This window comes from Maniola hyperantus, chromosome 1 (genome assembly GCF_902806685.2).
Source record: "Maniola hyperantus chromosome 1, iAphHyp1.2, whole genome shotgun sequence".
Lineage (NCBI taxonomy): Eukaryota > Metazoa > Arthropoda > Insecta > Lepidoptera > Nymphalidae > Maniola > Maniola hyperantus.
The window spans coordinates 7,864,506-7,885,143 of record NC_048536.1 but is presented as its reverse complement, the minus strand read 5'-3'; the positions used below and the strand labels follow the sequence as shown (position 1 = coordinate 7,885,143).

The 20,638-nt window shown below is 36.3% G+C and overlaps 2 protein-coding genes across 2 annotated transcripts in view; both read right to left on the bottom strand.

The window, feature by feature from the left end:
* Positions 1-1,116: 1,116 nt before the first annotated feature.
* Positions 1,117-20,638, bottom strand: part of LOC117996647 (neuroligin-1-like) — a 107,422-nt gene continuing 87,900 nt past the window's right edge. The window contains exons 11-15 of the mRNA XM_034984771.2: positions 9,835-9,957; positions 6,747-6,892; positions 5,769-5,896; positions 5,175-5,327; positions 1,117-4,793 (exon numbers count right to left, since the gene is read on the bottom strand). Of these exons, the coding sequence (XP_034840662.1) occupies positions 3,892-4,793; positions 5,175-5,327; positions 5,769-5,896; positions 6,747-6,892; positions 9,835-9,957 (1,452 nt within the window). The 3' untranslated portion in view covers positions 1,117-3,891. The remainder of the gene's footprint in view (positions 4,794-5,174; positions 5,328-5,768; positions 5,897-6,746; positions 6,893-9,834; positions 9,958-20,638) is intronic.
* On the bottom strand, positions 14,488-19,829 carry LOC138402418 (uncharacterized). The gene is made up of 2 exons (XM_069498923.1): positions 18,528-19,829; positions 14,488-17,750 (listed from the first exon to the last, which is right to left on the bottom strand). The coding sequence occupies exons 1-2, from the start codon at positions 19,051-19,053 to the stop codon at positions 14,488-14,490; spliced, it is 3,789 nt and encodes a 1,262-aa protein (XP_069355024.1). The 5' UTR covers positions 19,054-19,829.

Here is a 20,638-nt window from a genome sequence, read left to right as displayed (position 1 = left end):
GCATAAACCGCCCCGCGGATAAACTCCGAAAAGCGCGTACCGCCGAGGAATCTGAAATTTGGTATAATAACATATTATTTTGACCTCCTAATTACGAATATCATACAGAACCATTGTTGCTAACACCATTTTGAATATATGAAAAACGAAAGAGAACTTCTTTGCATTTGTGTGGATAATCGGGCATTCCTAACCGATTTAGACTATTTTATGGGTGTGTGTATCACTTATATTTTAATGTACCTATACAGCGGAGAGAGAGAACTGTGTCCACATTTTTAAGAACTTTTTTGTTTGTTTTTGTGGCCAATTTTCGTTATGATATTCGTTATAAGGAGGTTAAAATACGTTATTAGGTAGGTACTATACCAAATTTCAGATTCATCGGCCATATGCGCTTTTCGGAAGTACACTCCCGTGCTACTATGTCTAAAAGCTTTTCATTAGTTTGACTTTTTCTTATGTTGTAATTTCGTTGAAATAACGGTAACTGATTTTTCAGCTACTTCCAATTGTCGGATTAAATTGACATTTTTCAGACACATATGGTTTGAATGTACCTAGATGATGATGATTATGATAGGTACCATTGAGCGTCTTTGATGATGGAGATGAAAGGTGGACACTGGAACTCCCTAAAGGAATATGACAGGGTAGTCCTGTTTAGATTTATATAGGTTACTAGATGATGCCCGCGACTTCATCTGCGTGGATTTAGGTTTTCTTGGAAGCTACCTCTGCACCAAATTTCATGTAAATCGGTTAAACGGATATGGACCTTTAACAATCCCATGAGAACTCTTTGATTTTCCGGGATAAAAGTAGCCTATATCCTTCCCCCGGATATAAGCTAACTCTGTGCCAAATTTCATCAAAATCAGTTAAACTATTGGGCCGACATGCGAATGTGTGTCTATATATAGACAGACACACTTTCGCATTTATAATATTAGTGTGGATGTTTTTATGACTAAGTTTCAATAATTTTTAGAAGATACATTATGAAGCTTTTACTTTTTTTAACACATTTTGATTTTTAGGTACGCGCAGCACATGACGCCGCCGCGCTGCTTTGTATAGTCCAGTAAACGATTCCTAACAATGTTGTGGGTAGAAACAAAATGCAAACAATTTTCATATATTTATTCGACACCATGTTATACGCACTCCAAATGTACACCAAATTGTAACAAAATGCTGAGTTTTAACATATTATTTATCTAAACAGATTTCAAAAACAAATGACAAACAAAAATTATAAAATACGATCATGAACACCACACCATGCACAAGAGTGCTTCTAGCCTCATTAAAAAATAATTATTACTAATATGTCATCATCATTATAATTAAATGCTGCATGTCAGAATTCGAACACGCCTACAGTAGTGTTTCGTTATGTTAGTTGCTAAACACTTTGACGGCCATTATTTCGTAATTTTTTCTCCAAAAACTGTCTAAGAAACCTGATAATTATTATATTTTAAGATGTCCTTCCTATTCAACGAAGTATCATTCGGGAGGGTAAACCAAAATGTTTGTTTCAGTTCTTGCTTTTAATGTTTAGGTACCATGAGATATTTTTTTAAATTTAAATATGGAATAGAAATAATTTTTAATAAAATTAAGTTTTACAAGACAGTTCTTTTGAATACCATCAAATGAATCTAAGTACCACTAGTTCGGTCGTTATGCTTATGTGTAGTGGTAACAGGTTTCTATAGCTATGCTTGATTTCAGCTTTACAGCTTACAAAGTTTATTTTAAAAAATGGCTGTGACACAGAGTTAGACAAACAGACAGACATACGGACTGGACAAAACTTGGGTTTCTTGTTTTACTACGGAGCCCTAAAAACTAAAACATGATTTTCATGTAAGGAAATGGTTTAGTGATGTTAGACAGGTAAAAGTTTTAAATAAGTAAATAATTGCAAATATTTATTTTAATGGTTTCAATAAAGATCTGTATGTAATTAATAATTACAGAAATGTAATACTAAGTAGTAGGTAGGTATACCTATCTACCATTTTAAAAATCAATTGTTTTACTGCACATTTTTGTAAACTTTTAAGCAAGATAATACAATTCCATAAAGAAAGTTTTGCTTTCATATAACGTATTTTACGTAACACGTTTAGTAAGTATATAATATAGCTTAGGTAGCTATAAATCATGTTCAGTTGTTATTCGATATCTGATATTCGATAGATGATAAATACGATGATTATGGAGATTGAACGCTTTTCGTTGGCCCCAGTCTTAAAAAAATTGTTCAAGGAAAATCGGTTATAAAAATATGCAACTAAAAGGCATTAGTTACCTTGAACCATAATGTCAATGAATTATCGAGTAACAACTAAAAAAATCTGTAGTACGTCGGTATTTCGTTTACAAAATTACTGTAATAAATTCTGTATTGTACAGTACAAAAACAATTTAATACGTAAATGTGCATTACAACACATGCGCATCAAAGTAAGTATAAGTAGTCAATTCCATAATTAATAACAATAATAATGTTTGACAACGATTTAGTATGCATAATTAATATTGTATAACTACGTCTTTTATATAAAGTTTAGAAGCTTTTTCGCCCAGGATATAAACGATAACACATTTGTGCCTATAAAATTTTAGATAATATGCTTATGTAGGATACAATTTAGGTGAAAACTCAGACTCTACTGTCCTGAAAATTGCATCTTACACACGCACTAACTTATGAACCATAATTAGTAAAGTGTAGTTTCATTATAGCGGCTGGTTTAAGAGATTTACAAACAAAGTAGTTAAGTATATTACAAATCACATTTTGTCACAATGTGGATAATGACGCATATTTACTTACTAAATCACTCATCATTACTTAAATCATCAATTCCTGGGAAGATAAAATTCTGGACGAGCACTGCTTTGGTTCTTTAAATTTATTTTAGCTACATTTTTTCGCACTCAATTATCCCGACCTAATATAACGAAACTCGTTACTAAAATATATTTTTTAGAAGTAACTATAAAGTCAGTTAAACAGGGGAGAGGTAGGTATTTAGTTAAAAATTTGAATGTCTTTAAAAGGACATTTTTAGTTATACATCTCAAGAAATGCATATCAATGAATATTGAGTATAATTTTTAGTACCCTGTTAACCTCTTGGAAACAAAATATACCTAGTCCAAAAAATTAACCAAAAACATGATAACAACTTTACTATAATATTATTATGTACTCGTCCATTTGTTGTATTGATTAATATAATATTAGTGTTCAATATTTACTTATCAAAAACTACTTAAAATTAATATGTCTCAATTAAAATAACTTTACAAAAAATTACAACATATGCAATATAAATAATTTATCCTATTATATCTGAAACACTTCTCCTTTGATAAAATTATGATACACCTAGATCTTTAGTCTTTTCGCACTATATTATTGTTATATTCACATTTATTAGGTGTATGAATAGGCCCACAATAATCTACAATTATTTCAACTTGTTTTTAAATACAGAAATATGAAACAGAGATAAGACAAAAATCTTATCGTACCATCTTAAAATAATAAATTGTGCTTCGATTTTTTTTAAGCTTACATCCGTCTCGTATTTCTATTTCATCAATAACAATAGATACGATACCAAAAGGAAGGGATAGGGATTTGAAGTGTTAATGGCGTACAGTATAATATTTACAGTGAATTTGCACGCATTATTCCATATCGGACATTATCTTATATCTCTAATGTACATTATTTACAAGATCATTAACACAGTTGGCTGGGAATACAATATTATGAATGTACCAATATTTACAAGAAAAATCTATAAATCACAACTTTGTCCGAGTATTCACTACGATTACGGCAGTGTCCAATTTCTCTAACTCTCATACAGATATTTCTTGTATCTGTACTCTTTTCTTCATTATCCCTGGTGGCGCCGGAGTAGTTGCCACTGGAGGGTTTTTTAAAATACCTGAGCCTCCAGCAGCTCCTGATTCAGAATCACCATTAATTTCAGAATTATCAGAAGAATCTACTAGGGGTCCGAATTTAACCTGAGTAGAACTATCTACAACACGCGGTTCAAAAGTGCTAGTCCTTCCCATGGCTTCTGGACTTCGTCCTTCCACTCTTTGTATATCTGGTTTCTGAGTATCAATACAAACAACACTTCCTGCCTCTATTGCGCTACCTACGCTCACATCGGGCAACGAACTACGAGCCGCACGATGTTTTTCGTCATAACAGCTGTATTCTCCAAAAGTAGGTTCTCCACAATCCGATAACGTCCGTAAATCAAATTTGGAACCAGAACCTCGAGGCACATGTGCGGATTTACACTCAAAACCGAAACCTTTACCATCAAATGTACGAACTTCGTAATCTAATTTTCCATCATAATTATCAGAAGATGATGAACTCCCGGCCTCGGCTAGGTCGTCCTTGCAACGCCGAGGTCGGGAGCCTCTTTGGTGATAAATGCCTGCAAAAATAAGAACGTTAAGTAGAAGAAGAAAGCAACCAACAGCTATAGTAACCGTCAGAGCTGCAGTGTACGATTGATAGTGGGATGAAGCAAGCCTCCTAAGAAGAGCATCATCAGGCTGCATTGGTGTGGCTGTCGCATTTGGAGGGCATTCTGTAGATGCTGGGGGAGCTGGTGACGGCTTCGGAGGAGCCGCACGCGGGGGTTGTGTGCTTCTCCCATCGCCGCGTGCACTACCAATATCAATGTTCACTACGTGTGGCACGTGAGCACGTGATAGTGACTGAGTTCTTACTGCACCTGATTAAACAAAAATATTGATTATATTGTTTTTCGAAACTAAATGTGTACAAAGAAAAACCCTGATTCACTCACTGACTTATTCATCATCACCCCACCCAAAACTTGGACCTAGAAAGATGAAATTTGGCACAAAGGTTTCCTTTATAATGTAGACAAGGAAAAAAAGGAGCAAAGCTGCGGGCTGTCATTTGTAATAAATAAATAATTAGTATAAAATATTTTTTATTCAGTTAAACTTTTACGTGTACTTTTGAATCGTCAATTGTATCTACCACTGGTTCGGAATAATGCCGAGCAAAAATAATTATATCATTGTCATGGCTTCACCAAAATTCAGTTAGATTTTTGTACATTCTAATAACCAATTTCTTGTAGTACCTTCGTAATAATTAGCATTATCATCTTGGAAGTGGTGATGCCGCATAGCAGCGTCAGGCAAGTCAGACCCAGGGCGATGCAGCTGCGGTATGAGGGAAAGCCACAACGACATTTTGTGGCCACGGTAGTGGCTCCTCATCTCAGATTTGCTGCCTGTGACCCAAATTATACGAATAAATTCAGAATAAATTGAAACTAACGAGGATAATGCGAGAGTTTAAAACGGGAAACAACCCAAAACTTTTATAATGAGTTGTAAACTCGTACAATTAGCACACAACTCAGATCATATTGTTCCGCATAGGATGTGTAGGTATTTCTACAACTTTGAGCGGTCTGTTTATACTTATACCTAAATCTTGTAATAATATATTTATATCGATAATGGATGATAGGGAGCTATATCTATTTAGTATTGCCTTATAATTTTAGACACTTTATTCTTGATTCAATTTAAAAATTAATAATGACAGTACATAGCTTTATGTTGCAAGATTTTGTCAAACAAGCATTAAAAAAAATTAATCAAATGAGTAAATAAAATGTTAATGTAATCAAGTATCTTTCTCATTTGCAAAAATGTCAGAGACGTACTAATTTCCATATAAAGTTGGTTGATAGTGTCGTACGTGTCCCAGTAGGGCGTCTGGTCGGGAGCGACAGGGGGTGACTCTCCCATCACGGGGCTGGGCGGCGGCGTTGCTGACGGATCATTCGGATTGCTGTAGTAGAAATTCTGTATTCGTCATATAATTACATACTCTTTAAGTCTCAAGCTCTTTGGTGCAAAAATCTACGTTTCATACAAGAGGCTTTAGTGGAAATCGATACTTTTTTTACTATCACACGAGATTGTGGTCAGAGAATTTAGGAAATCGAAAATACAGATCAAGCCCAGCCGCTTGCGGTGGCTAAGGCCACGCTGTATGTTCGCATAAAAGACTGGTATTTTTTGCAAAGATGTTAAGCTGGCGAATACATCTAGATGGTAAGAAAATACTTCATCCTGAAAATTAAGTGGAATTTTAACGAAATTATTTAAACTTACTTCCTTAACTTGTTAGATTTATTATGTTAACAAATACTTTAAAGTAATACCTACTTAAAAGTTGACATAATATTAAATTCAATCAATTTATCGAACAGATACCTACATGATTTGAATTATCGCTAAAAATAAAAATATACGAAGTTAATAAGTGTACAGTTAATTTTGTAGTAGATATCATTTAAATTACAGCCACTTAATCTTCTTGTGAAAAGATGGGGAGTGCTTCATCTCGCGATGTTAATTAAAATGTCTCCTTTGAGGAAAGTCCATTTGAGGAGTCTAATGATATACAGTTATGTATGGACGAAGTAAGTTATGTCTGTGATATTTTAAAAGAGCTTTTAACTATGTAATTAGGTACTGTTTTATTTGTTAAATGTAAGTTTGAAAAGGCAGAGTAACTGGAACTTTTTTAATTAAACTTAATCTTTATTGCAATAACTTTTGTATCAATTATGTTCCTCATCGGGTTTTAATAACAAAATGGCAAGACTTTAAAATATTAAAAAAGATGATCTTACCCGTATTTGACGAAGTTTGCGAGGTAGTGCACACACAGTTTAGCAACTCGTTGCTCCTGCTGGGTAAAGTTCTGCTGGTGATGGGACAGGGCTAGAGGAACGCCGAGATAGTAGGGCAGATCCTCACCATGGACGGAGCCCGGTCGCTGTCAACAAACAAATCAATCAGTTTTTTCATTTTGTATCTAGTAATTACCTACACTGGTGCCATTATTATGAACCATTGAAAGTGATCAAAAGTGTAAAGTTCAAAACTACTCAACTATATGATAATATTACCGTGCTATATGCCACTAAAGTCACTTTGAAACTGAAAAAAATCATAAAAGATTCAATGATAAAATTATTTTTCAGACATTTCGAAAATGGCGCATAGCACAAATTGTGCCCCAATTGATTACAGCACTTTAGCCGCGAATGCCAAAGAGATACCTACACTACACTGGTAGGTAGCTTTTACCTACCAATAATTTTTAACATCAATTCCTAAAATGGTGAAACATTATTTAGAGAGAGCGCCACCGCCTGCCAGACCTTCGTTATTTTATACAAACGTTCCTCCCCGTGTTGGGGACAATACGCAGAGAAACTTTCAGCTTTTATAAAATAACGAAGGTTTGGCACGCGGTAGCTCTAAGTCTATTAGGGATTGGGTCAAAGTTAAACTTTCATAGTTAATTGAAACCATTCGAATATCACACCAACAAAAAAACCAAAACAATGCACACAAGATTTTATACTTTATAGCTGGATTGTATAGCGTTACAAACATTTTTTTATAAATGCAGAGTATACAGAAACCATAATGAAGGATATTATAATAATTCGAGCACCATTACAACTTTGGAGTCTCATTAAGCGGCATATTTAAAAGCTGACAAAAGCGCACATACAAATATTATACTTAAAAGTTCCACTTCTCATATGATTCAGCAAAGGCTTTTATGCTCACATTCCCGGTAAATAGCCGCAGCAAGTCGGAAACATACGTGCCTAAACCTATTTCATTCAAAGAGTTGAAGCGCCATTTTAAAGTTGCATAGTTATTATGCAAGCATATAGCCACTCAACCTAGCATTTTGACGGTATTTAACTAGGGCTTGCTTTATCCTAAACAAGATTTTATAGTCAGATTTCACATAGTTACTCAAGCCAAATTAAGGATCTTTATAAATAAAAATCAATTGCCGCATGCATGAAAGATCATCACTTGAGAACGGCTCGACCGGTTTGGCTGATATTTTTTGTGGTAGTAGATACCTACTTATTTTTAAATGTCAGGATTCCTACTTTGACCTTTTTATAGCCACTCAGGTCGGTATGTACATTCGTCGTTTATTAAGTAAAAGCTTGATTCGAAAAGTAGGTAAAATAGGTACATAGTTCGATATTTTAAAGCAAACAAAAGCAAATACGCATTTAATACTTAATTGTATATTTTAAAGTCACCCATTTTGTTGGTTTGTGGTAAGCAGTTAATTCCGGACAGTGCCATATCTGCCTAAACGTATTTTATTCAAAAGCTTAAGCTTCATTTTATGTATCTAGACTGTATAAGTGTATACCTACTCGTCAAGAATCTATAACGTTTGCAGTAGGTAGGTATAAGATCAAGGTTGGCTGTCTATCGAATTTCTACAGAATTTAATTTTAGGGAGTCTGAGCGCGACGGCAAAGTTCACGACCTCGTTTCTGCTTCACCTTTTATCTGTCGAACCATAAGTTATCTGGAAAGTGAGATTCCACACTGAAAGATAATGCAGGAAATCTTCAGTCTCATACAAATTTTCAGAAAAAGAATGTTTTTACTAATATTATAACTAAGTTGCTAGTAGTTTCTTATCCCTAGTTTGCAAGACGATGCGACAAAAAGATTTTAGCCCAACAGTTTTTCAAAGGAAATAAAAAATTATTATGATGTCATCCATAAATTACGTTTAAATACTCTTAAAGTTACGTTACAGCTAATTTTGACCGTTGATAAAAGCAAAATAGGACAACCAAAATTTCACGTTTAATTTAATCATGGCATATGGCATTCATTGGCAGTCAAAGTTAATCGTTATCGTAACTTTAACTTACTAACTGCCTATCATGCAACACCTTAGGTACAGTTGCATCTTTGGAAACGGTCTTTGCCAAGTTTGTTTAGTTTCTAGCATGACCCAAAAATCTATTAAATTAATTTTATATAACAAAATCACCAAAGTTCTTTGGCGGTATTGCTAATTACGTGGCTCTGGCCATCCTTTTTTTTTAAATTAAAATTCAATCTACTACGAAATGAATTAAATATGTAAAAAACTGACAAAGTGCGGGTCGGGCTTCGCTCTTTTATGGTTCCATACACAAAATATACCAAAATTTTAGGTCTGTAACTCATTTCTTCTATGAGCTTATAGAGATCCACGACACCCGTGATCCACAGACAGACAGACAAACAGACAGCAGAGTGACATTATTAGGGCTCCGTTTTATGCTTTGGGTACAGAACTCTAAAAAGTGAATATTTCCGGCATCAGTTTTCAGTTTCACTTTTAATAAAGGTAGGTTCAAGTCAAGAATGAATAGCCATCTTCTACGCAAGTACCATCCTAGGTTGCATCATAACTTGCCGGTAGGTCTGATTATCTAAATAACCGGCCAAGTGCGAGTCAGACTCACACACCGACGGTTCCGTACTTTGCTATTTTTTTCGACACTGCACGATAAATCAAAAACTATTATGCATAAAAATAAATAAAAATCTGTTTTAGAATGTACAGGTAAAGACCTTTCATATGATATCCCCCCATGATATAGTTAGTTACCTTACTTAGAAAATTGAAAATACTAATGACTTCTTTGTGAAACATTTAAATTTTTTTTGTGATGTAACCACAAATTTACGGTTTTCGGATTTTTTCCTTTATTTGTCCTGTAAAACCTATCTGCCGAATTTCATGATTCTACGTCCTATTGACAGGACTAGGACAGACAGATAGACAACGAAGTGATCCTATAAGGGTTCTTTCTATCCTTTTGAGGTACGGAACCCTAAAAATTAAGAAAAAAATGAAAATGAGTAGGTATACGATCAGTAATTTACCTGGGGATAGTCTTTATCGAGCGATAGATGATGGAAATGAGTGAAGTAAGTCGTGCCACCGCGTAATGCGTGGAGATATCCCAGCCTTATCAAAGGAGCTGCGGTTCGCCCGTCACTTAATACCTGCAACAAAATATAAATATTCGGTCATTTACATAATAGTATCGCAGTTGTAAAGTTTGTGTAAGTATAAGGCTGCTTGGCGAGAAGTCGGGCCTGGTTTCAACCACCTTATGACCACAACGTCTATCGGTTCTTTAAACTATGTACCCCGCCTATTACGACTCCAGCTTCGCAACCCATTGAGCTATGTCGGTTACTTTTTTTCTTTTATGAATCTCCTCATTTCTGGTTTGAGAAATTCAGAGCATAGCTGAAAGAGATTAGCTGCTCAATCCTACTGCTGGTTGGGCAGTGTACGAAATGTTTAGATATGTCTTCTCGTCCTAAATTGCTCAGTGCTTGAAAACCAAAGTTTTCGAACAGTTTCCGTGTGCAATGAGGACTTATACAGATCCGCGACGTGGTCGTTTACTATGGACCTCAGATCGGAATCATTCAGCGGGTAATGGAGAGGCTCTGCTCGGAGTTTTTGTGCATGAATTATTGTGCAATACCTAACAATAAATTATTTGCATACGCAACATTAAGTATACATTACTAAATAAAACACACTCATTAACTTTATTGTGCCGAACTCTCGATTTTGTACTGAGAAATCGATAAATTATTATTAGCCATGTTGATATTCAATATGAAATTATTGTTATTGTATCAACGTGAACGGTTATTAATTAAAACAAAAATTATGAATCGAATCTCATTTAGCATAATAAATGCAAATTTGAAAGGACGCGGCCTATTCAAATAAACTTTATTAACCCAATCCCAATTAATTTGGCTTTAACACTCGTATAATACATACTAATTCATTACGTTATAGTCTATCACGCCATTAACTATCGCATTTAACGAAGCCAAATTGAATAGGTAAGTAGGTACCTACTCGTATAATATTCAAATAAGCAATGTTTACTCGAAAGTCGGTCCTAAAACGCATGACATTGTTTAACGTATTTTATGAATACATGATGATGATGAGATAATAATATGATGATGATATTGGTATAAATAAATATTAGCAGCTGATGCCCGCGACTACGTTCGCGTGGAATTAGGTTTTTAAAAATCCCATAAGAAATTTTTGATTTTCCGAAAAAAATTTGCCTATGTCAATCCTCAGGTCTGCAGGTAACATTGTATATCTACCCATGCAAATCACGTCGATCTGTTGCTCCATTTCGCGTTGTGACGTGACTAAAGGACAAACAAATACACTTTCGCATTTGTAATATTGGTAGCGACAAATATAGTGATCAATAATTTTGCAAAATGTCGAAAAAATACGACTGTAGTACGGAACCCTCAGTGCGCGAGTCTTACTCGTACTTGACCGGTGTTTTTACTATCATGTCAACAGAACTCTACCATATATTAGCTGTTCCACGTTCTGACACAAACTAAACATCTATTTAGCTTTGAATAGGTATAGAACATTAAAAATACCTATATTATTATTTTTATCGAACCATATCAAACTTAGTAAAAATGTTACACAAATTAAAATGTATTAAGTAAATTAATAATGATATAACCACAGAGAATGTGGATATCACTGATGTATCTTAGAATATCTAAGGTAGGTACCTTTTCTGAGAAAGCCATTAACGTCTACATTATAATATTCAATGTGCACGACAATCATTAACTGCCTTTGTACAATGGAACGTGAAACTGATTGAATAATTTTAATAGCCTCATACTGAAATGACGTGACAGCTACTAAGTTGAACACGACTTTTGTCTAGTTTGTACTTTAATAACTACCTACTTATTTAATAAGACTTTAACATTGTTTTTGTTCGTTTATTGTGAAATAAAATACATTCTAGGTATCGTATCGTATAGGTATCGTATCGAATTCTTTTCTTTCTAATCTCTATTATCTAAAAACGACGAATAATAATATCAGGATTAGTTTTGTAACTAAAGAAAACTGATGAATTGAAAAAAAAAACACACACACACATAACTGCCAAACACTATACCAAAGTAAACTAGGACTATACTCTCCCGCAGTCCGGTAAAACACCGAGCATTTTTACTTTAAACCATTACAGGCTAACTTGTAGTGCTTGTAGTCAACGTATGCGAGCGTTATTAACTTCCTTTGTATATCACAAGAGTTGGTGAGTAGCGAAAACCTTTGGAGGCTTTAATTAAGATCGACTGTGATCACGAAGTAGGTAATAATGGCTATGGTGATGTAGCCGCTAGCTAGCGTCTTCTAGCCATTAGCTGGTTTATAACATTATACATGTCTACAGTTTAAACGCTAATAGTTATTTATGCAACTGTTGTATAAAGAGGGGCATTAAAACACGAAAGTCGGTAATAATAATATGACTTGAGTGTTTTAATACCTAATTATCAACAGTTGCATACAAGACTTTATCTACACCCATAATATTATGAATCCTCTATAAAAGATTCTGAAACAGTTAGCTTATTGCCTACATTAAAACACCCAATATCTTTGTTTGTACCTTGGGCTGTTGGTTAGGCGCTGGTAAGTTTCGAACCTTCGTTCTTCTTGGCTGTCGCAATTGGGTTTGTGGAATCTTGAGTTTTCCTTTATTAACTTGTGTGTTTAAATCGATGTAATGTAAAAGTCCGTTAACGTTACGTGTTGAAATTCATCTGAAGCTTGTTAGTCCGTTTCCTGCCTAATGTCAGGCTGTCACATTATATGTCGTATCACTGTCACTGTCAATGTCTTTTGAGTAGACCACAGACCCAGTGCCTTGTCTATGATCTGTTTGTTTACATAGTTGTTGTGTTCACAACATGCTCCCCCCCGGGCTGATGTCGTCCGTAGGGAGAGGGCAGATGTTGTTGTAGGCCCGTGTAATTGTGCCCTTTTTGGTGAGTAGTACGGCAACTCTTCCAACTGAGTCTCCACCGTAGAAAATTTTTGTAACTCGACCCATAAGCCACAGAAGAGGTGGTTGAGTGCGGTCTCTTACTAAGACGAGAGACCCAACTTTGAGTTGACCATTTGACTGTCTCCATTTTGTTTTCGTCTGCAGCAACGAGACATACTCCAAGGAGTACCTCTGCCAAAAATGTTGGCGAAGTTGTTCCACCCGCTGATATCTCTGGAGTCGATTGATGTTCCTTTCCAGCAAATTTGGATGAGCTGCTGATAGAAGAGGTCGTCCGACGAGGAAGTGTGCTGGAGATAGGTAAGAGAGGTCGGAAGGATCGGATGATAGGGGGGTAAGAGGACGAGAATTTAAGATTGCCTCTATTTGCGCCAGGCAAGTGGCCATTTCCTCATAGTTGAAGTGGGTTAAGGAAAGTACTCTGCGTAAGTGGTGTTTCACGGATTTGACAGCCGCCTCCCAAATTCCGCCGAAGTTAGGGCTATACGCCGGGATACGCTTGAAGTTTATACCTTGGTCGATGAGTTGACTGTACATTTATGTGCGTTGTAAGCAATTAAATGCCTATCACTTGCTTTAATGGTGGAAAACATCGTGAGGATGCAGGTAACATGCCTGAGAGTTCCCCGTAATTTTTATTATTCTCAAAGGTGTACTTATAAAGTTTGCTAATCCGCACTTGGCTAGCGTGGTAGACTATGGTCAAAACCCTTCACACAAAGGAGACCTGTGCTCTGTAGTGAGCCGGCGATAAATTTTTTATTATGTTCTTGCGGATGAAATTGCGAGCAATAACTAGTTAATAATATGAATAATGCATATTGCATAGCTCTTCGTCTGAAAGATAAAATAAGAGGTATTGTTCTGGATTAAATTTGCAGAAAAATAAGTAAAAATGCAAATTAGGCAAACTGAATTTTACGCTTCCGCGTCTATCCATAACATATTTATTCAGTTTTCAACATTGTTTTTAAACTAGAAAATTCCATTATTGTTGGTTTTTCATGGTCGACTTTTAGTTTATTGGAACAACGTCTGTAACAACGTGAAAATAAGTAACAATGATGTTTGAAGTTTAGATAATATTAAGTACGGTTTTAGGAAAAAATACCATTTATAACCGACTTCAGAAGTTTTTTGTTGTATATTTTAGAATGAAGATGTATGGATTAGTATCGATAAAGCTTGTCGGTTTGTTTCCAATACGGTTCTTGCACCGATTCAGTAATTATAATATCTAATAGTGAAGTGAAGGATTCTAATAGTACCTACCTACGATCAGCGTGTGATATAGGTGCAGCGCAAATTGGTATTGCAACGCATGTGAGATAGTACTTAGCTAGTATATTATAATAGCTAGCTGTGATAGCCTAGTGGTTAGGACGTCTGCCTCCTAATCGGAGGTCAGGGGTTTGATCGCGGGCACCTTTTCGTAGTTATGTGCGTTTTAAGTGATTAATTAAATATCACTTGCTTTAAATGTTAAGGAATACATCATTGATAAAACCTGCATGCTTGAGAGTTCTGCATAATGCTCTCAAAGGTATTTGAAGTCTGTCAATCCGCACTTGGCTAGCGTGGTAGACTATGGCCACAACCCTCCTCACAAAGAAGACCTGTGCTCTGTAGTGAGCCGGCGATGGGTTGATCATGATGATGATGATGATGATATTATGATTTTATCCTTTTTGCAGCGCCATTGCACGAACTCTAAGCTATTTTTAAGAAACTGAGCGAGCTCATTGCACGCTCCAATGAAGGTAGTCCCGTTATCGGAAAATATGGTGGCAGGTTTTCCTCGCCTCGATGTGAAACGATTCAGAGCAGCCAGGAACGCCTCCTTTGTAAGATCCGTTACGAGTTCAAGATGTACTGCCTTTACTGCGAAACATACGAATACGCAAATGTAAGATTTTGTAAGTCTACCCCCCCTGCCCTTTCGGTCGAGTATAAGCACCGGCCCGGCATAGTCGACACCTGTGTTAATGAAAGGATGTTCCAGTTGCGTTCGCTCTTTGGGTAAATCTCCCATGATGGGCTGAACTGAAGACGCCTTGAATCTAAAACAACGAACACAAGAGTGTACAGTTTTTCTGGCTAGATTCCTTCCATTAATAGGCCAGTAGTTCTGTCTAACCGTGCATAAAAGAAGCTGAGGGCCGGCATGCATAAGAATTTTATGTTGTAAAACAAATAAAATTTTCGTGAGATGATGTTTGGAGCAAAGAAGAATGGGATGTTTGACGTCGTAAGTATAATAAGAATTTTTTAAACGACCACCTACTCTTATGAGATTGTCAGAATCAAAAAATGGTGAAAGTGATTTAAGTTTACTGTGTGATGACAAAGATTGATCATTCTTTAACAATAAATATTCTTCAGGGAACATTTCCTTTTGAGCATGATTTAAAATGAGTTTACGAGATGTTTCAAGTTCGTTGAGGGTAAGATGATTCGTTTTGGGTTTGTGTTTACAATTGTGTATGAATTTATTCACGTAAGCTAAGATTCGAATTATTTTGTTGAAGTTACTATGCTTATGTATGAGTTGAAGAACTCTGTTTTCACTAACGTCTTCTGTATTTTGTGGTGTGACTGCGCACAATACAGTGTCTGAGTTTTTGTGTATCTCCGGAAATTTGATGTCCACTTCATGCAAAAACTCTGGCCCTGACCACCACAGGGCGGCTGTGCTGATGGAATCAGCCTTCACCCCACGAGAAACAAGATCCGCGGGGTTAGACTTGGAAGGCACGTAGTTCCACTTATGGCCGCTAGTGCTTTCTTGTATCTCACCAACTCTATTTCTGACGAACTGAATTGTTTGCGAAGATGAACTTGATAACCATGACAATACGATTGTTGAGTCAGACCAGAAATAGTGTTGATGGACATTGATTGTAAGAGCACTAACTGTCTTTTTCCAGAGTCTTGTGGCAAGCAACGCTGCGGATAGTTCTAAACGCGGTATTGTAGTTTTGGGCTTAATGGGCGCGACCTTATTTTTAGAAGTTAACAGTCTAACATTCACTGACCCATTATCATCTACCGTTCTTACATAAATACAACCGCCATAAGCGCGCTCGGATGCATCTGAAAATACGTGAATTTCAATAAGAGATGGGTTGCTGCATGACACCCATCTAGGAATTGTGATTGAATTTAAAATATGAAAGGTGTTTGCAATATCTAAGAAGTCCTTTTTTATGTCGGCAGGTGCTTCAGTATCCCAGTCACATTTGCAAATCCATAACGCTTGTATAACAAGTTTAGCTAATAGTACGCATGGACCAACAAGACCTAAAGGATCGAAGATTTGACTGATAATAGAAATGATATTGCGCTTTGTTAGCTTTTTCTTTGTGTCTATGTCAATGATGAAATTTAAATTGTCTGAAACTGAATTCCAATGAAGACCTAATGTTTTTGAAGGTGAGCTGTCACTCAACTTCAAATCAAGGGATTTTTCTGAGTTATCCTTTATGTCAGTGATAGCGTGTAAGACCTCAAGACTGTTAGACTGCCATTTGCGTAAGTTCATTTTTGCAGAGGCTAAAGTGTCTCTTACACCTTTGCAAAGAGTAATGACCGATTCTGTATAGTCACCTCCGGACAAAAAGTCATCCACATAAAAATCATGTTGGATGGCACGTTGAGTTGCAAGGTCCTCGGTTTCATCCGCAAGAGACACTAAACATTTTGTAGCCAGATAAGGGGCTGAGGCTGTGCCATATGTCACTGTATTAAGAGTGTAAGTTTGTAGGGCCTCATGCCGATGAAACCGAAAGACTATTTGTTGAAGTGACCTTTGACTTGGTTCTATGTAAATAGTACGGTACATTTTTTCAACGTCAGCAGAAACCACTATTTTGTGTTGCCTAAAGCGTATTAAGATTGAAAATATGTCGTCCTGTACGGTGGGACCTACCATCTGTATAGAATTAAATGATTTTTGGTTTAAAGTGGCAGCCGAGGCATCAAAGACCACTCGTAACCTCGTGGTTGTAGAATCACGAAGTACCCCATGATGAGGAAAATAGACGTTGGGTAAGTTAGATGTATGTTGATGTATGCTTTGGTTAAGAGTCATATGACCTAAATCGATGTATTCTTGAATGAATTGTGTGTATAAGTGTTTCAGGTTTGCATCCCTATCCAGCCGCCGCTCTAAAGAAAGAAAGCGAACCTTAGCAAGATTATAAGAATCTCCAAGCACCTCGGGCGATTCTTTAAGGGGAATTGTTACTATGAATCGACCATCTTTGTCGCGCCGAGTGGTGTCTTCAAAGATCTTCTCACATGCCTTTTCCTCTAGAGACATGCTATGCTGAGGTAATACAGAATCTAGTTGCCAGAAACGTGTAAGTGAAGACTCATCATTTTGTCCAATAAAGTGACAAAAATTGTTTGAAGTCTCTGATTGAGATGTCTTATTATGGCTAAGACAGCCTGATAAGAGCCATCCTAACTTTGAATCGCGAAGCTTTGGCTGATGTTTCCCTAAGTCGATTATGTTTGTACCTAGGACACTCCAAAAGACCTCAGCTCCTACTAAAATATCAATTTCTGATGGTTCATTGAAAGACGGGTCGGCTAACTGAATGTTTTTAGGTATAGGAATATGCATTGTATCTATGTAAGAAGAGGGTAAGTATTTTGTTATTTCTGCAATTATATAACAGCTTATGGCTTCTGTATAGCCACCATAATAAGATTCAATTACTAATTTACAAGACTCTGATATTAAAGAAGTTTGATTGTTGATACCATTAACTGTAGAGCTGACAGGCTTCTTTACTATCCCGAGCCTATCACTGAGCTGCTTTGTAACAAAATTGGCAGTACTTCCATTATCAAGCAACAGCCGTGCTGTGTGTAGCTCATTTCTGGCATCCCGAACTCGCACCACAGCTGTGGATAGTAATACATTTGGCTGATAAGATATTGAGGTTATGTCTGTGGACAGCGCTATCGCTGAGCTTGTAGGCTCCTTAGAGCTGTCATGCAGTAGCGTGTTGTGTTTCAGGTTACAGTATTTACAGTGAGTTAATCTACAGGTCTTCGATGTGTGTCCTGGCCTTAAGCAATTTTTACACAAACTCAGTTCAGTGACCTTTTTTGTACGAGACTCAACATCCAATTTTCTGAATGTTTCACAGCTGAATATGAAATGAAGTTGAGAGCAAAAGGGGCACTTGTATGGTTTTTGATGATCAGTGTAAGAAGTTTGTGTTTTGTTTTTATTTATGTCTGAAAATGTTGCAATGTTTGACTTATGTTTGTATTTATTGTTATCCTGTAGTGTTTCTAGTAAATCAGCTCTCTTAGTAATGAATTTTGTAAATTGTTGTAAGTTGGGTGTGCCTCCGAGGCCATTTCGATATTCTTCCCACTCACGACTGGTAGTGGAATCTAATTTCTTAGTCATAATGAAAATAATTAATATGTCCCAGTGGTCAGTGGGCATTCCTAGTGTCGTAAGAGCTCGCAAGTTCTTATTAGTTACATCGACCATGTTCCGCAATAAGTGACTTGATTCCTTTTGTATATGTTCTAAATCAAATAACGTTTGAAGGTGGTGATTAACCAAAAGACGCTCGTTGTCATACCTCTCAGTAAGCAATTGCCACCCTAACTTATAGTTATTTGCACTAAATTCTAATGATTGAATTGTCAAAGCAGCAGTACCTTTAAGCGCTGCCCGGAGATAATGAAACTTGTTTATGTCGCTTATGGAATTGTTGTTATGAATTAGAGAAAGATAGGTGTCTCTAAATTCGAGCCAGTGCTGATAATCTCCATCAAAGTGAGGTAGGTTTATCTTAGGTAACCTTACAAAATCATGTCTGCGTTCCTCATTGCTTTGTATGCTATCATCACTTAAAATGGATGACCGACGCCCATGTGTGTTTGGTTGTGGGCTGAGCAGCACTTGGGCCTCTGACAAAAGCCTAAAATATGTGCCATCGAACGCTTCGCGATCCTGATAGGCTGTTTCTGGGGGCTCCGTAAGCGTTTCGATTTCTGTTTGTAATGTGTCGAAATCACTATAAAGTTGCTCAATTTTCCGAAAACGATACTCTAACTCTTTAAATTGCACTTCACTCAATGATTCACTGGTTTGTAGAAGTGTTAGAAACGATGAAAATTGAGTTAATTTTGCTTTTATTGATCCCCGCTTTTTGACGAGATCTTTGATTTTTGCCTCGCTCATTTTGCTGTAGCAAGGCTAAATAACGTTATTATGAACTAATTACTAACTGTTTTTTATAAAAACTACGCAATTGATGTGATAAATAGTCTAAAATTGATCCGACAAAATAAGTTAACCTCACATTATTCTTTGTTGAAACTCGAAACTTACACAATAAGGGGGAAAACAGAGGATTCGTTTGCGGTCGGATTTGAAGCAATCCGTTTTGTAATTTGGTAATTATGGTTTTCTATGAATGTTAGGATGCAATAATGGTTTTTAGTTAACTATGAGGAAATATTCCACGTACGTAACGGAAATGAGGCAATATTGATATGAAGATTGTAGAAATTAGGAATTGTTAGGAAATAAGATAAAGGAACGGACTCACTCCAGAAGTTGGCTTGGACGACCGTTATGCTTCTGGGTCCACTCTGCTGCGAATTTTCTGCCGATTTCTTGGAAGATCGAAGAGTTTCTTCTTTGTTCGAAGGACCACTTGTTTGTACCTTGGGCTGTTGGTTAGGCGCTGGTAAGTTTCGAACCTTCGTTCTTCTTGGCTGTCGCAATTGGGTTTGTGGAATCTTGAGTTTTCCTTTATTAACTTGTGTGTTTAAATCGATGTAATGTAAAAGTCCGTTAACGTTACGTGCTGAATTCATCTGAAGCTTGTTAGTCCGTTTCCTGCCTAATGTCAGGCTGTCACATTATATGTCGTATCACTGTCACTGTCAATGTCTTTTGAGTAGACCACAGACCCAGTGCCTTGTCTATGATCTGTTTGTTTACATAGTTGTTGTGTTCACAACATCTTAATTACCATTAAAGCAACCAAACGAGTGTTATAATGTTGTACTGAATTTCATTATAACACTCCTGTGAAAAAGAGACAGCGCTATACTGCTGGCATAGCGAGACAGATTTATGCCAGCAGTATAGCGCCGTCTCTTTTTCACAGGAGTGTTATAATGAAATTCAGTACAACATTATAACACTCGTTTGGATGCTTTAATGGTTATTAAGATATTGGGTGTTTTAATGTTGGCAACAAGCTAACTGTTTCAGAATCTTTTATAGAGGATTTAAAGCATGGGTGTAGATAAAATATTTTATAACAGTTCAATGAATATACTTAACCTTTGAGAATTATTACAAATGATTCTCAAAGGTTAAGTATATTCTTCTTATTTTGTTTTGTGGCTTTCCAAATTCATACTAATATTATAAATGCGGTGTGTCAGTCTGTCTGCTAGCTTTTCACGGCCCAACAGTGCAACCGATTTTGATCATAATATTTGGTACAGAGTTAGCTTACATACCGGGGTAGGACATAGGCTACTTTTCATCCCGGAAAATTAAACACTTCTCACGGGATTTTTAAAAAACTTAAATCCAAGCGGAAGAAGTCGCGGGCATCCTCTAGTGGTTAGTATGGATATTTTAAAGTACGAATAGATAATAACTAAAATATATTCGGAGCTCAGTGATTCGTTTGTATTGTTATGTAAAAAGCGGGTACATAAGAGTATCACGATTAATTTGATGATTTTGAATTGTAGATATTTTTCTCGTGCATGAATCGTGGTCGAAATAAGCCCAAAAACAT

What these genes read in the sequence shown, in the direction of transcription:
- LOC138402418 (XM_069498923.1), bottom strand. Translation starts at nt 19,053, where the DNA reads ATGAGCGAGGCAAAAATCAAAGATCTCGTCAAAAAGCGGGGATCAATA. An exon ending in TCTCCGGGCAGCGCTTAAAG is followed by an intron (nt 17,751 to 18,527) that starts GTACTGCTGCTT and finishes TACTATCCACAG; the next exon opens with CTGTGGTGCGAGTTCGGGAT.